Source organism: Aethalodelphis obliquidens, unplaced genomic scaffold, assembly GCF_003676395.1.
Source record: "Aethalodelphis obliquidens isolate GAN/ISIS:26980383/991018 unplaced genomic scaffold, ASM367639v1 scaffold5, whole genome shotgun sequence".
In the NCBI taxonomy this organism is placed as follows: Eukaryota; Metazoa; Chordata; class Mammalia; order Artiodactyla; family Delphinidae; genus Aethalodelphis; species Aethalodelphis obliquidens.
Genome location: NW_020837949.1, coordinates 22,397,416 through 22,414,576, shown reverse-complemented (window position 1 = coordinate 22,414,576; position 17,161 = coordinate 22,397,416). Strand labels below are relative to the sequence as shown.

General features: G+C 43.4%; 1 protein-coding gene across 2 annotated transcripts in view; it reads right to left on the bottom strand.

The window, feature by feature from the left end:
• Positions 1-2,454: 2,454 nt before the first annotated feature.
• UBE2H (ubiquitin conjugating enzyme E2 H) overlaps positions 2,455-17,161 on the bottom strand; it is a 101,268-nt gene continuing 86,561 nt past the window's right edge. The window contains exons 6-7 of one of the 2 annotated variants that reach the window (XM_027101940.1): positions 12,940-13,068; positions 2,455-2,981 (exon numbers count right to left, since the gene is read on the bottom strand). In XM_027101940.1, the coding sequence (XP_026957741.1) occupies positions 2,779-2,981; positions 12,940-13,068 (332 nt within the window). In that variant the 3' untranslated portion in view covers positions 2,455-2,778. Of the gene's footprint in view, positions 2,982-3,779; positions 8,044-12,939; positions 13,069-17,161 lie in introns of those variants that run through there. The other variant, XM_027101941.1, reaches the window with a different exon arrangement.

Sequence of the window (17,161 nt, the reverse complement as noted above, 5' to 3'; positions counted from 1 at the left end):
TTTTAAAACAAGCAGTGTACATTTTTCTGTAACCCAACTTTGTTTTGGTAGGACTACGTGTTACCTTTAACGTTGAAAATGTAAGCGTCCAAATTGAGATGTGCTGTGTAAAATACACACTGGATTTCAAAGTTAGTACAAAATTGAGAATGCAAAATATCTCATTCATTTTTAAATAGTAATTACACACTGAAATAATATTTTGGATGGATTGAGTTAAAAAAAACATTAATTTTGTTTTAAAAGAAACGTAGCTATTAGAAAGTTTTAATTATTTATGTAGATGGCATTCTATTTTTATATTTCTGCTCTAGGGTTCAGTCTGAGTTTTATTTTCTGACTCCACTGCAGGGCCCAGAGGGTGGGGTCACTGCTATCAGTGGAAATGGGGATGTGTGTAGGGAAAGGCCCTGACCCTCAAGGACCAAGCCCACGGGGCCTCTGGGCAGGTCAGCCAGGCTCACCCGGTCAACCAGGAGGCATCTCGTAGGAGCCCCAGGTGGCAGGATGAGGCTCACACAGATACAGGTGCCCACAGCCCCAGTCGAGCATGGAAAGAACACTCATCTGTGGCCTGAAGATGTGGGTCCAGCATTGGCTGTGCCACGAATTCTGTGTGCCCAGGTGTATTGGCACCTCACAAGGAGTTAATGTGAAGGGGCCAAGCCCTGGTCCACTTCCAGAGGGGCTCGCAGGGCCAGTGTGAGGATCACAAGGGGAAGGCCTCTCCGGCCACCGCTGATGCTGGTTGTCTGCGGAGGAGGGCACTGTGGAAGACTTGTGATCACAAGTTTCTGGAATGCTGATTTGTTACCAGCACATAATTTTTTGAAATCTGTAGAAGAGCACCTTTTTTTTTTTTTTTTGCGGTATGCGGGCCTCTCCCGTTGCGGAGCACAGGCTCCGGACGCGCAGGCTCAGCGGCCATGGCTCACGGGCCCAGCCGCTCCGCGGCATGTGGGATCTTCCCGGACCGGGGCACGAACCCGTGTCCCCTGCATCGGCAGGCGGACTCTCAACCACTGCGCCACCAGGGAAGCCCGAAGAGCATCTTTTAAACGCTTTGTTCCACACTTTTACATGCACGTTAGTAGACTGTGGCAGGCACCTGATCCACTGTTTATAGAGCTGGAGAGAACAGAACTTAGGCTGAAGCTTCTCAAAGGGAGCTGCTAGCTCTGTGCTGGCTGATTTAGGTGGTAGGAGCCAAGAGAAGGGGAGCTGAGAAAGACCTGAAGGCCAAACCCTACCGGCTGTCCAGCAGCCCCTTCCCAGGTTAATTGTTAATGATGGGGCAGCCAGAAGGGCCAAGTTTGTCTTTTAGGGAGCCCAGGTCTGTTCCTGCCACCCCCGTCATTTGACACCAGAAGCCAAGTTTGAGCCCCAAATAGCTCTGAGGAGCCCTGGCCCTTTTTCAAAATTAAACATCCTTCATTATAGACATATATGCGTCTACCCCGCCCCCCCCCCCAACACACACACACAAAGTGAGAGGGGAAACGCCCCTGTGTCTTTTACCTTCAAACATTAAATCCCTAGTAAGGGTAACTCTGCAGTTCTAAGAAGTTCTGGGTGCACAAACCCTACCATGTGAGGCACTGGAGAGCAGGGTTGGCCCGAGGCAGACTGTCCCAGGCTCACTCGGGCATCTGAGTCCCTGAGAAGCCTGTGGGCTCCGCATAAGCAAAGCTGCTCAGTCTGCCAGGTGGCCCCCAGGCCTCCTCAGGTCCAAGGATTGTGGGAGCCAAACAAATCCTCTTTGCCCTCGTTCTAGGTAGGGAGCAGAAAACACCAGGGCCCAGTGTCATAGAAATTTATTCCCTGGGGTAGAGAGCAGCCTTCAGAGATAAGAAGAGCTTAAAGTAAGTAAAAGTTCTGGGGCTCTGAGCCCATAACTTTCTGTTCCAGGACAATATGTTTCAGAAACCCTGCATTCCCCTTCTCAGGAAAGGGGCAGTGCCTCGGGCAGGCAGTGGAGAGCCACCTGCTGCTTGGGAAGCAGCTGGACTGAGGCTGAGAGGTAAGAGTGATGCTGGGAGAAATTACTGGTGGGGGAGGGACCCAAGCCCCACTGGATGCACTGAGATTCCTCATGGAATGTTTTTTTTTTAAAATGAATTTATTTATTTATTTATGGCTTTGTTGGGTGTTCGTTGCTGCGCGCAGGCTTTCTCCAGTTGCGGCGAGCAGGGGCTACTCTTCGTTGCGGTGCGCGGGCGTCTCATTGCTGTGGCTCCTCTTGTTGCAGAGCACGGACTCGAGGCGCACAGGCTTCAGTAGTTGTGGCGCTCAGGCTCAGTAGTTGTGGTGCACGGGCTTAGTTGCTCCGCAGCATGTGGGATCTTCTCGGAACAGGGCTCGAATCCGTGTCCTCTGCATTGGCAGGTGGATTCCCAACCACTGCGCCACCAGGGAAGTCCCCCTCATGGGGTTTTTAAAAGCAGCTGCCTGCGTGAGATCAATAGGATGACTGTTCATGTGACCCATAGATCTAATTCTTTCAGCTGGAAAATGGGTGCTCTAAATCCCCAAAGCTCTTTGGGTCCTAAAACTCTAACCTCTGGTCTTGAAACCTTGGTGTTTTTCAGGTTGATATAATATCCTCTCTCAGGATACTGAGTCCTATGGTATGGTTTCATTTCAGAGCCTGTATGGAGTTCTGAGTCACAAAGTGTCAGTCAGAACCTACTAGTTTAGGGACCACATGTTAGAGATGAACCTGAGGCCCACAGAGCTCAAGGCTGCACAGCTGGTTATCAGAAGAGATGGCACCAGGACTCACAGCACTGGTTCCGTCCTTTGGTCCACTGTGACCATGGCTGAGGAGTTAGTGAAGACCAACAGCAAAGCCTTCTGTTGACTGTTTCGTTTCTGAGCACTGGAGGCAGCCAGGGGCGCTTGAGATGTCTGTTGGCAGGGTTCCTGGGTGGCCTTATTACCCTCCTCCTCTCTGGTAGATACAAAGCTGTGCCTACAGTCAACTACATCGGGATGCAGTGAGGAAAAAAAGGGAGTGTGGGAGAAATGAATAAGGAGAAGAAAACAGTGGAAGAGAGTTGGGGGAATGAGGACATGTGACCCAAGGACAACTTTTCCCTTTGTCTAAAGGGTCTCTTCTAACTAAATCCAGCAAAAGTAAATAGACTAATGAGGCAACATCGCCACCTGGTGGCAGATGAGGACATATGCTTTTAGAAAGGAACTGAAATGTTGGGCTAATGCAGTGATCAGCTTCAGAAGCAACACCCACGGCTTTCCCCCTTCCTTGTTGAGGCAGACCAGCCCCAGCAGGAAGCTGTACTGTCTGTGAACTCCAGACCAAGTGGGTACCCTTTGCTCAGCATTAGTTAACAGAGTCTAGAGGTTTGGGCTGAACAGCAACACAGGAGCCATACCTGTTGATCCACATGGGGGTAGGCGGGGTCCTCCAGGCTACAGGACTTCACAGAACAGATGGCTTTTCAAGGCTCTGGTAGAGAAGCCTCAGAGCCAGCCCTGTTTATAGCCAGCAGTCACCTGCCACTCCAGGTATAGGGGTAGGGCTCTTGTAGGCAGGGCCTCTCAGTTACTACTGCCTACATATGACAATCCCTTCCCAAACTAACCCAGTCACCTGCCTCGTAAGAGAGTCTCAGTTTAAAAAAAAAAAAAAAAAAAAAAAAAAAGCAAGCCATCGTCTGCTGCTCAGAGGAGCCGGATGAGTAGGGAGGGTGTTCTAAAATATCGGGCTTAGTAATCATGGGGGCTATTATCTTATTGATCAAGGTCCAGCCATTTGCCAAGGTATATACACATTTTATTTAAAAAAGTTTACAGTTTTCATTATACACAACTATTAAGAGGTTATAGTCAGAGGAGGCATTTGTCCTGTTGACAGAAGTGCCCACTAGATCATCACAATGCAAGGTAAAAGGTGGAAGGGAGGAGAGGGGGCAAGGAAAAAATAAGTGATAAAAAGCTTAGATTTCAATTAAGGGCTGGTAAGTCCCTTTTATCTCTTCAAGTATCACACAATATGTACCAAATACAATCAGTAAATAATGGCCATTTCTTCCCAAGCCCACGGCCAAGATGAATATTTGCTGAATTAAGAGTCCTGGCCCTTCCTCAGGTGAGTGGAGAAACTGCATACCTGAGGGTTTACTCTCCCTTCCCCCCAAGGGGCCTCCACTCCATTCAGTCCCTAATGGAATCACCAAGGTGTTCAGTGGCCAGAGAAAATATGAACATGGATTCAGAAGTCCAAAGAAATGCAGGTCTTTGAGCTCAATCAGAAATGATTTCAGTCAACAAGGCTGTGAACCCAGTCAGGAAGTTGGTGAGATGAATAAAACTCTAACTTTTGTTAATGGCTTTCACTTTTCTAATTGAGTCCCTAGAACACAGAAGGGTCACATGCCATTTAAAGTCAAACACTAGTTCCCAGAAAGTTGGTATCTAACAACTTCACCACGGGGGCTAGCAGAGGATCTGTCTTTCATGATTCTCAGCCATCCCAATAGGAGGCCTAATAAAAAGCAAGTGTCAGGCCAAGGCCAACTAGGGCTTCAGGGAGCCTTGTGAGGGAAAAAATTCCTTCGAGGGGAGACACTCTTCTGGAGCTTAGATCAGCCAGTTGGCAATTAGAACAGCTTTTGGAGTGGAAGAAATACGTTAGGTACTGGAGAGAGATATGGCAACTTCTGATAATTATCTCACTAGTATAAAACGCTGGTTGAAACTGCACAGCAACCTCAAGTAGCGCGATACAACTGAAGACAAAAGAGCAAATACGCCAGTGTCTAGGTTGGCTACCTTAAAACGCAACCCACGAGGCCCCGGTGCTGGGGTGGCTGGAGGGTAGCGGATTGCAGGCTGCTGTGGTGCAGCCATCTTGCTTGTTGGTGTTTGGCGAGAGCTGGAGCTCAGTCATTTGAACGGGGCAAAGAATGGCTTGCGCTGGTAAACCACAAGGCAGGATTTCAAAAATGATGGGTACTAAAGAAGGGAAGGGAAGGGAAGGGAAACTGCCAGAAGCAGCTCTGACCTACCACCACCACCTTTAAAAGCAATAATGTGCAGCCTTTCTGAGGGGCTCTGAATGCTTCTCTGAGTGTTATGATGGGACAACGTGGAAAAGCTTTTGGTGTCATACCACCCCCTGCTCCAGACTCACTCTACCATCTACTACTGGGGGCCCAGAGTCCTCAGAATCACAGCCAGGCCCTCTTCCAGCTTCCTCTCCTACTCCTACCTCTCCCAGGCACAGGGAAGGGACGAAAAGTTAGTGTAAGAAGGGATTCTGTTCAACATATCAAAAGTCAATTTCCAAGTGGAGAGGAAAAGCTCCACACAGAGCCAAAAACATGCATGGGATCAAGGTTAGTGCCCCAAAAGGATAGACTTGCACAGAATGAGAGGGTACAGTGTGATCTGAGCAGCAATTTCCAGGAGCTTCCAGTGCTAGCAGAGAAGCCTAGTTACACCTTTATCACACAGACTTGGATGGGCGCACACACACGTGCATACACACTGTAGCCATACTCAGATCTGCTTCTTAACCCCTGCAACCTCCAACAAATCTTCATTTGGAAATTCTGCACCAACAGATTCCTAGTGCTGGAGTTCTCGATCACAGGCAAGCTGATGTCTTTTGGTTAGAGAAACACGGATTTAGTCAGGGAGCAGAGCTGTGGCACTGCTCACATACCATCCCTAAACTTGGTTCTACTAGTTTTTGTTTTTGTTTTTTGACAAGATTAAAAGCAATTATTATCTGGACATTATTTTCTTTGAAAGGTAATTAGAACACTATTGTTTATACAATATTGAAAAAATACAGTTTTTTATTGTTTGAACTCAAATCACCACCCAGCACTTTAAGCCTACCCTAAGTCGCACCTACAAATAACGGTTATAGCACAAGCAAACTGCTAATTCAGCAGGTAAGCAAGTTAGACAGTGCCAGCAGAGACCCTCCCTCCCCCAAAGTAATGAGAAGACAACGTGCTAGATAAGAGTTAAAGTACTCCATTACATGTTAAATAGTTAATACTACCCTTCCAACAAGCCACAAATGCTAGATAGATAACTCAGTACGGTTAACTAACCACAGCCCTACATAACTGCACTTTTAATTTTTTTTTTAAAAAAGAAAACCTTTTGCTTCATGCCCGTAATTAACATAAAATAAGTAAATTCTTTGTTTTTATTTAGGAAAATAATCATGCTAAAAACAAGTTGTACTTTATATAGATTTTCAAAGAAAAGATTGTGCTTTTTGAATAAAAAAGATAGGGTATCTTCAATCTCATTGACTCAAATTTTGCGGAATATAGCACTTATAAACTAAAAACACACAGAGAGAAGGATTAAATTATCCCAGTAGGACATTCAAAAATCATCTCGAGAAGATTTCAGGATTGGCTAATTTTGCTATTGTCCTACTGGTTGTGTCAACCACCCCCCCACCCCCCCACCAGCTAATGTCTGAAGTTCTCCAAATTCAGCAGGCAACACTCAGATCTGAAAGAAACTCTGCCAGCAACCTGGACATATGGTTAGCTGAGTAAACATTTGATTAGCAGGCATTTAAACTGATTTCCTCTTAACACATACAGGAGAGAAAATTCTCTTCCTTCAAAACCTGTTCTACATCATATTTCTGAATCCTTTCCTCCTATTCAGTCTCACTCTGAAAAAAAAAAAGCTGTTTGTTTTTCCCACGTAGAGTCACTTTGGGTACAAGAACCTTTATTTGTTCCAATTATTACTCATTTTAAATTTAGAATGTGAGTTGGGTCTAAAATACCTATTTCCCACTCCCACGAGCAGACGATGATCAGGCTGCTGCCAAGAGCAGCAGCAGAAGGGAAAACAAAATCAAAACCTGAATGAGAGTACCCAGGAGTCACAGCCACCAGAAGGGTCTTCTTCCCAAGTCTAATGGTCCACTGAGTGGCTGTCCAAGGAGGAGGCCATCTCTTGGTAGGTGAAGATTAAATTTGCAACCTAAGCACAATGCACACACACCAAAAAGAAAAAAAAAAAAAAACCAAACCCCACAACCATCCTCAAATATAAAGCTCTGAGTCCAGGGTAGCAGTCTCACAGTGGCCAACAATAGGATGAGGATGTGACTCTGCACGTGTTGGATGAGAGGAAACATCTTCCCAGTCACTTTTCTCTTCCTGTCCTGTCCTCTCAAAAAACAGGTCTGGATTACAAATTCTACCCCCAAGAAAAAGAATCAGATTCAGAAAACATTTCCAAAAGGTTCTCCAAAGCAAAACACTTGTGGCTGCAGGGCCTGGTAGCGAGAAGGGCAGGAATCTACATATAAAAATGTACTTAAAATCCAAGTCAAAAAAATTATTAGCTCCCTGTTTTATACTGTTACTCCACAGAAATGGGGCCACCTAGGATGCACAGGAAGAAGCAGCTCTGATTCTGACATGGCTGGCTCTAAATGCTCCTAAGCAGGGCTTTTCCTCCCCAGTTTCTTCCTTTCCAGTTTGAAAAAGTACTATTCTATCTTCACATCCAAGAGCTGGTTGGTTTGGTTTGTTTCTTTGGAACCGTCAATAAAAGAAGCAACTTTTTCCTGTTATTTTTACTCATGTCTATCTATCAGAGCGGCTGTTTCTTTTGACAGTTCAGTAGCACACAGGCTGACTTGGCTAAATGGACTTATGAATGCATGCATTCGGACCGCATATTGCTACCAAAATGGAATGTGGGAATATGCTATGCACCTCAGGTTGAGAAATGACCAAGAAATCAAGATCTAAAGGGTGATATATAATATATATATATCAATGCTATTCATAAAAACCTTGTTTAGTAATAAAAAAAATTGCTTTGTTTAAATATGAATATTATAGTCTGCTTCTCATGGTTAGGAAATAATAGTCTTTCTGAAAAGCAGGTGCTTTTTTTACTACAACTCCATATCCTGGGCCTCATCTTCCGAAAAGTCAGACATAGAACTCTCCGATGAGCTGTCTCCGGTGCCCTCTTCCTGTTCTTTCAGTGCCTCCTCTGTTGCATATTTCTGGATGTACTCTGCACAGGGAGTTGGGATAAAGAAAACACAAGGATAGTGAGCAGGCAGGCATGTGCTTCAGCGACCCCAAAGCTGGCAAGTCCCAGGGAGGTTCAAGCTTTCCCTATTCGGTTTGGGAAGTAGGGAACAGACAATGACAAAGATGACAGTTATTATAGTCACTAAAACTAAGGGGAAAATTGTGCAGGGAGGTGTCTTTGGAGTTTATGCATTTCACCCTCTTAGTAAGAGAGGCAAATCTGAACACTTGATTTGCAGGGGAACAGATACACTGCACCACCATGCTAGATCTTCTTTGGACCATTACCTCCCACGTGGATGTGTACAAGACAGCCGAGCACCCTGGGCCTCGCCTGCAAGGCTCAGGAAGGTCGGCAGACGTCCAGGACAGTGTCTGGGGTTAACCAGGCCCCAGTTCTCCAGCCAGGGCGCTCCCACTCTCTCCTTGTTGCCTACTGATATGGCTGCACTCCTCCAAACTTGATGGACGGGGGAAATGTGAACCTCACATTTTCTTTTACTTTCTATGTTAATAAAACTATTCACCCCCCAGATAGAACAGGACTAGTTATGATTCCATAGTAACTTATAAGGAAATCCCCCATCATTTTTAGATTTGCAGTTATATAATTACAGTCAGCCCAAATCTATTATTTTAGAAATAGATTTTAGTCTAAACAGATCCTGCCTGTCAGGTTTTTGAAGCAGCTGGTGAAGACAGTCTCTCAATCTGCTCAGGAATGAGCTGCTACCTGGGGACACAGCTAGCCTGAGTGACTTTACCACCTATTAATTTATTTACCTGAAGATTTATGATGCTATAGCCTAGGCTGTATCTGCTAGCTGAAAAAAATGTTAAGAACTGCTGAATACACAATTAAACGTTTTCCTAAAACTCTAGGTGCAGATGGTTTTTCAAGTAAGTAGCCTACACACAATATGAAAAGACAGGACAGAATCCTATCCAGAAAAACACATCCTCACGTCTGAATGCTTTGTTTTTCCTCCTATGGAGTTGCAGGGACTAGAAGAGAAGGTATATGGGCCAAGTCTGAATGATGCAGTGCAGGGCCAGCTAAGATTATTTTCTATATTTTCAAAGGGCTGTTAAAAAGGAAGAAAGAAAGAAAGAAAGAATGAGTATGTGACAGAGACCATATGTGGCCAAATCTGGGCCTTTACAGAAAAAGTTTGCAGGCTTCTGACTTACAACCCTACAGATTCATTGGAGCAAAATTTTATGCTGAGATAATGAGATTTCAAAAGCCCCTGGCTAGGTAGGAACTTGCCTTCATTTTTTTGAGAGTGAGAGAAATGTTTACTGAAGTCTTAGAAATTGTATTTTTATTCTCTATTGGGTTGGCTACTTTTGCTTCCTTTGTAGAAAGAAGTTGCTGCACTTTGGCACTGCTCTTGGACACTGTAAGTCGACACTATCAGCCTTCTTCAGTATATTCAAGGAGACCAATGTGTATTAAGTGCTTACTGGGATAAGGCCTTTCAGGAGATAGAAAAATGAAGAGCAAGGTCACTAATGAGCAGGAAACACAGACAAAGATAAAAACAGTTAGGGGGTTAAGTGCCATCAATGGGAAGCAGGAGGAAGGGACTGTGGCTCCTGAGAGCCAGGAAGGCAGTATCTGCACTGACCCTTGAAGCAGCTCTGGCAGCTGCAGCATAGGAGACGCCACTCCAGGGGAAAGGCATAGACAGCCTTGCTGAAGCACAGGTGAGAAGGAAGTGGCTGGGATATTAAAACACATTAAGAGAGAACTATATTTGTTTTCTTTCTTTTAAAAAATCTGAAGCAAGTAAGGCAAAATGTACAGGTTTTGCTACAGTTGGATAGTGGGTACGTAAGTTAAGTCACTCTGTTTTTCTGTATGGTTGAAAACTTTCCCTGAAGAACTAAGGAAGCAGATACAGTTGGGTATCTAAAATTCATCCAATTTGTGCATTACATATTGATATATTTAGAGGAGTAAAGGCAAAGATGTAGATCACACACAGTAACAAGAGAGCCCTGAATGGCAGGCTAAGATGCCACTCAGGGAAGGTTTTTGAGAAGTGACATATCTTTAGACAGCTCCAATGGTGCCCCATCCTACAGACAGTCCAATATTTCTTTTTTCTTTTTTTTTGCGGTACGCGGGCCTCTCACTGTTGTGGCCTCTCCCGTTGCAGAGCACAGGCTCCGGACACGCAGGCTCAGCGGCCATGGCTCACGGGCCCAGCTGCTCCGCGGCATGTGGGATCTTCCCAGACCAGGGCACGAACCCGTGTCCCCTGCATCGGCAGGCGGACTCTCAACCACTGCGCCACCAGGGAAGCCCAATAATTTACAAGATAAAATAGCACCAACTAAATATGAATCATGTTCATGGTAAGAAAGGTTACATACATTGACCTCAGATGTCAGGCGTGGAAACTGACTACCTGGAGGGGATTATCTAAAGCGGTAAGGGGTGAATTAGCTCCCTAATGGGTGGGGGAAGGAGAGAGGGGCCGAAGGACCCAAATCTTATGAGAATGATCACGTTTAGGAATGGAACGAGAAGAGTTTTCAGAAAGGTAAGGGGTAAAATACCAAAGCTGCAGAGAGGAAAATGGGTCATGAGAAAAATCCAAATGATTAAGAAGACAGGAGGACTTTCCTGGTGGTGCAGTCGTTAAGAATCCTCCTGCCAATGCAGGGGACACAGGTTTGAGCCCTGGTCTGGGAAGATCCCACATGCTGCGGAGCAACTAAGCCCCTGTGCCACAACTACTGAGCCTGTGCTCTAGAGCCTGTGAGCCACAACTACTGAGCCCGCACGCCTAGAGCCCGTGGTCCACAACAGGAGAAGCCCCTGATCGCCGCAACTAGAGAAAGCCTGCATATAGCAGTGAGACCCAATGCAGCCACAAAAAAAAAAAAAAAAAAAAAAGAGGAGAGAGGAGGGGAAACAAACAGCAGGACTCCTAACGGAGTCCACAGAAACAGATAAAGGCTTCCGACATGGGGATACCTTTGAGTATGGGGGTGGTGGGTAACCAGGAAGAGAAGGAAGACCAACAGTGCTAGGAGGAAGGATAAATGGAGAACAAGATCATGTTGGTGGGGGGACTGGGTCCGAGAAATAAGATCTCTTATTTCCTGTAGTAAGAAACAAAGAAAAGATTGGCGGGGGTTGGGGGGGGGGGCGATATATATAAAGGTAGGAAGCTGGGGTGAGCTCAGGTCTGATAGTCATGATCTTCTCAGATTACTAAGGAAGTGATAGCCAACACTAATGTTTCAGAAATCTAGAGCCCCCTAAGCTAGAGCTTGCTGTTCAAAGATAAAAACGTAGGTTAGGTTCCTTTTGTAACTGGGACTATAACAGATATGTACTAAAACAGGAATAGTGTTAAATAGAGGCATAATGAATACAAGAACTATAGAAATATGCTCTGCACAGAGATATCTGTGGGTTGCAGACACTGTTAAGTGATTCTTATGTCAAAGTAAGACAGTCTCATAACAGAATTTTATCTGGTTAAAAATGAAATACATGTTTTCTTGAATTATGTTTCTTTGGCTATGTCTGGTTACATAAATTAGATATTAATTTGCAAAGCACCTGAGACCTAAGTAAGTTAATTAGAATAGATTTATTTTTACTTTATCTCAACAAAAAGTACCAAACAATACCCTAAGCGACCAGGGAAGAATGAGAAGACGAAGAAAAGGAAAAACTACTGTTCAACAAATAGGCCCAGATGCTCACATCCTGTCTCATACTTTCATATTTAAGAGTGAAGACCTATGCATTCTGGGCTCTCATAAATTATTTCTACTGCCATCTCCTGCAAATGTACTCAGAGGGGCTATACACTTTGCAGAAGCTCATGTTCTGAGCTGCTGTGCAGATGAACGAGTCAAGCTAAAAATTGGATAAATACCAATGCCTGCCATTTGTTAAGAAGAGTAGGCCTATTTTCATGGACTTTGAACTCCTCTCCTTTCTGGTGGAACTTTATGTATCTAGACTTTTCACTATGAAAGTTCTCAAACATACACAGAGGTAAAAGGACAACGTGGTGAATGCTGGTAACCCTGTGTGTAGCTTTAGCTGTTCTTTCACAACCACATTTTCATTTTAATGAAATTCGTGTCCCATTAGCCTGTAAACTGAGAATGGGAAAACAGGATCCTAAATCTTAAAGGATGAGCTAACTAGTGCTACTACCATTTGCACATTTCTAAACTTTAATAGCACATTTTAAGTTTTAATAGAAAAATCCATAGCACCAGGGCACTGGGGCCAGGTATCTGCAGTAGAAATGTGCCTTCGATGTAAACTTCCCAAAATGTAAGCAAATCAGTAGGGGACCAAGAAAAGAAGCCAGTTGGGTAATTTTTATTCAACAGGTAAAATGATATAATAAAACAAAGTCTAAAGATGAATTTGGTAATTATTTCCCAACTCCCAAAGTTAACTGCTGTCCTGAAGGGCCAGGATGATTCCATTTATAAACCAATGTGAGACTGTGCCTTTCAATTAATACTTTACTCTCCAGTCCAATTTTCTAATTTTCTAAGACAAGAGGAAGCAAATGAAAGCAAAGGTTCTTTCATATAGGGGGGTCACAGGGATTTCTGGCAGGGTTATGTCTACTTACCACCCAACTAATAAGTCACCCATTTCCTCATCTTTCCTTTTTTGCTTTCTCTCTCCTTTCTTGCTGAAACCTCCAGCTTTCTAAAGGTGTCTCTGACCCTTGAACCTACAGAGGCTAGTGAGCTCTGCTCTGGCCCACAGCTGTCTCTTTTTAGGCCTGAGAAAAATTACGAGTAACTAAGAAGGGCTTTTAATGATCAAAACCTAACAGACTTAAGTTCTTCTGTCTCAAGGCTAAGCTATTTGCCTTACCTTTAATTTTCTGCTTGTATTCTTCTGGTCGATGGAGGTACATAGCTGCAGCGTCACCATTGAGAGGATCTATGGGGTTGGGATAGGCCAACAACTGGGGCAGGAAGGACTCAAATATATTGGTAAGATCTGAAAAACAAACAAGAAATATATCATGCACGGAACAAGCAAGTTCACCTAAAATTCACTTGAATTCAGTAGTCAACATATTTAACTACACTGATATTTTTTCATAAAACAGTGGTCCATTACATGTGACTTATATATTCCTTTCAATACCAATTTTTAAATTTAATTTTAATTTGAAGAACCAGGTACACTTGGTATTCTCTTTGAAAGGCAACTGTCCCAATTCGAATTCACTCCACTCTGTAAACTGAGATTTTAGAAATACTACATGGTTTATTAAAACTTGTACCCCAATACTGTACAGCACTCTACATTCTTACAAAGCAAGCAGTTAATTTCTTAACATCGCCATTTTCTACAGCTTTGAAAATCCCCACTCTGAAAGTATTCAAGCACCAGATCTTAAAAGAACTGAATACAATTATATAAGCCTTGACATTTAATTCAATTCTCCTAACTTCTAATGGAGGTAAATATAACCAGTTTTTCAATTATTCTAGGTAATGAGGGTAGGAACCTATATGAATCACTTAAAATCATAATCATAAGACAGATAAGTACCAATTTACTGCTTTTATTAATAATCATTTTAATAAACATTAACAACTCCCTTCTTACTAGATTCAGCACAAGGTGCTGGGTGCACATCTACATACACAGCAAAAACAACAAAAACCCTGCAGTTACCTAGTGTTTTATAAAGGAAGTAGGGCTTGAAAACCTGTAAAATAAACCACACAACCACATAACTTCAGAGATGCTCTAACTTCCATTCTATTCGCTGCTCAGTTAGCAAACAGTGAACTGTGGAACCTTAGCGCTTCCATCTCTCTGCCCACTCTAGTTACTCATCATGTTTTATAAAAAACATTTCTGTTTCAAGAGGGAATGCTAAAGTATAGTAGCATAGAAACTACTCTTCAATTTATTCTGCTTTTCTAATGGATTTTGTTTTAGAGTGAGTGCTCTCATGCAGTATTGTAAGTGAATGTTTTGTCAAGCCATGTCACTTTAGATTAATGATTCTCAGCCAGGGGTGATGTTGCTTCCCAGCGGCCACTTGGCAATGTGTAGAGAAATTTCTGGTTGTCACAACCGGGTGGGGGAAGGTGCAGGGGTGCCACTAGCATCTACTGGACAGAGGCCAGGGATGCTGCTAAACATCCTACAATACAATGCACAGGATAGCCCTTCACAACAAATAATTATCTGGGACCAAAATGTCAATAGTGCTGAGGTTGAGAAACCCTGGTCTAGATAAAAGGGGTCAGCAAACTTTTTCGTAAAGGGCCAGAGTAAATACTAATTTAGGCTTGGTGGGCCACATTTGGTCTGTCACAGCTACTCAACATTCAGCCCTGCCACTAGCACAGAAGCAGCCATAGATAATAGATAAACAGATGGGTGTGGCTGTGTTCCAATAAAACTATATACAAAATCAGGCAGCCAACGTTTGCTGACCTCTGCTCTAGAAAATCCTATGAGAAGCAGATCATCCTTGTCACTATAAGGTAAAAAAACTGAGCAGTCAAAAAAAACCTAGAGCTGCACTATTCAATAGAACTTTCTGCAATGATGATAATGATCTGCATCTGCTACCAATATGGTAGCCATGTGGCTACTGAGCACGTGAAATATAGCTGGTTTGACTGTGAGGACTAAATCTTTCATCTTTAATTCTAATTAATTTAAATTTAAATAACTACATGTGGCTAGTAGATCCCATATTGGACCACTCAGGTCTACAGAGTGATATATGGACTGTGCTAGCTGTACTTCATGACAGCCAGCACAGTCCTATCCTCATGCACCAGATACTAACACAGAGCAGGTTTACCTTCAACCCCAACTTAGGGACTTGGTATTACTGATAAGGCCAACTTTCCAAAGAACCACATTAAAGTAAAATTCCCACGTACCAGGAAACAAATGCAGAGATCCTTAATCAAAAAAGCAAAACAAAAATGATCTTCCAACATAACCCCAACCATCCGTGGCAGGATTTTCACTGCTGTTTTACATATATATATTTTAAAGGAAGCAACATATTTAACAAACCAATAACTATTCATGGTACAAAATCATTGAAACTATTTGTAAATGCTAAGGGACAGAGAAAAATGCTTATGTTCTAATGCTGAATAGAGAAAGTCTGTAAAATATTATGTTCTCTAGAATTACAATGATGTACACAGTATGATGCATAAAAATATTTTAAAAGTTATGCATAAGAATATTTTAAAAGTTATGTTGGACTTCCCTGGTGCTCCAGTGGTAAAGAATCTGCCTTCCAATGCAGGGAACACAGGTTCAATCCCTGGTCAGGGAACTAAGATCCCACATGCCGTGGGGCAACTAAGCCCGTGCACTGCAACTATCGAGCTTGAATGCCTCAACGAGAGAGCCCGTGTGCTGCAAACTACAAAGCCCATGCGCTCTGGAGCCCACACGCCACAACTAGAGAGAGAAAACCCGCAGGCCACAACTAGAGAGAAGCTCGAGTGCCACAACGAAGAGACCACGCACTGTAATGAAGGATCTCACAGGCCTCAATGAAGATCCTGTGTGCCCCAGCTAAGACCTGACATAGCCCAAAAAAAAAAAGAAGGAAAAATTAAAAGTAAATAAAAATTTTAAAAAAGTTATGTCAAAGCAAAAGTTATGTCACACTTCAAATGACACTTTACTTTTTTTGCCTTTAAAAATAGTATTTGCATATAAATGTGTCCTTTCTACTTTTGCATATGTTTGAAACATTTAATAAAACATGGAAAGTCTGAAAAAAATTTTCCTCTCTTTACCCTTAAGTGGGTGGGTTATCAAGGCAATGGTAGAAAATGCTAAAAGGTAAGCAAATTAAGAAGAAAAGGGGTGTGAACCCCAAGTTTTACAAACTGAACATGATCCCAAAGCAGAGTTACAGTAACACTAATAATAGTAACAGTAATAGTAATGGCAGCAAGAGTTTACACTTACACAGCCCTTACTACAAGCCAGGCCCTGTAAACACTTTACATATACACTCTTTTTTTTTTTTCCGGTACGCGGGCCTCTCCCGTTGCGGAGCACAGGCTCCAGACGCGCAGGCCCAGCGGCCATGGCTCACGGGCCCAGCCGCTCTGCAGCACATGGGATCCTCCTGGACCAGGGCACGAACCCGCACCCCCTGCATCGGCAGGCGGACTCCCAACCACTGCGCCACCAGGGAAGCCCCTATATACACTCTTAATTTCACTACAGCCAATGAGGTAGGTACCATTACTATCTCCATTTTGCATATGGGGAAAATGAGGCACAGAGAGGTTAGGTAATTTGTCCAAGGGGCTGGGTTTCAAACCTGGGCTTATGCACTACACTGCTTCTGTTAGTGGATGAAAGGAACACTGTCTCAACCATGATGGCAAAAGCTCCCCACATCTCTGCATCAAACTGTATATCCTCAGAAATGGCCACCCTCCTCCCCAAAGTTTCTCTTTCTCACATGTTCAAGGCCAACAGGATGGTCTCTAAGCAGAGAATGTTCAGGAGTAAACTGGGGGCCTCTCCTGCCACATCAGCATTATTGGTGCTGCCCCCAAAAGATTAACAGCTGAATGTTCCTATCAAACAACAAAAAACTTGAAAAAAAAATAAAGTGCAGGTTTTAAGTTCAGAAGCACTTCAGGACTTGAGAAATACTGCAGACAACATGTCTCATAACTAGGTGTTTCATGTGTTCCAGGAAAAGATTTTATACCCCTCACCATTACTTTTAAGTTTTTCAAGCTACCAATAAGTGGCTTTGCCTATGTATTTGTTCCAAACAAATAAAAGAACCCTCAATTAAAAAAAAAAAAAAAAAGAACCTTCAATTATTGGTTTCTCCTTTCCTGTGTCTACTGTCTTCCGACATCAACATACTTTTGATCCACTTTACAGATGTGCTGAGTCACACCTCTAAAACAGAAGAGCAGGAAAGGAAAAGTACGCAGCCCAGTTTTGGGTAAAGATGACAGCTTTTGAAGGCCAGGATGTTGTTGCCATGGCCATTTTAAAGCAGTAAAGTATTCCTGAAAGTGGCTAACAGAATGACTACCATTGAGAGGTTCCTCCC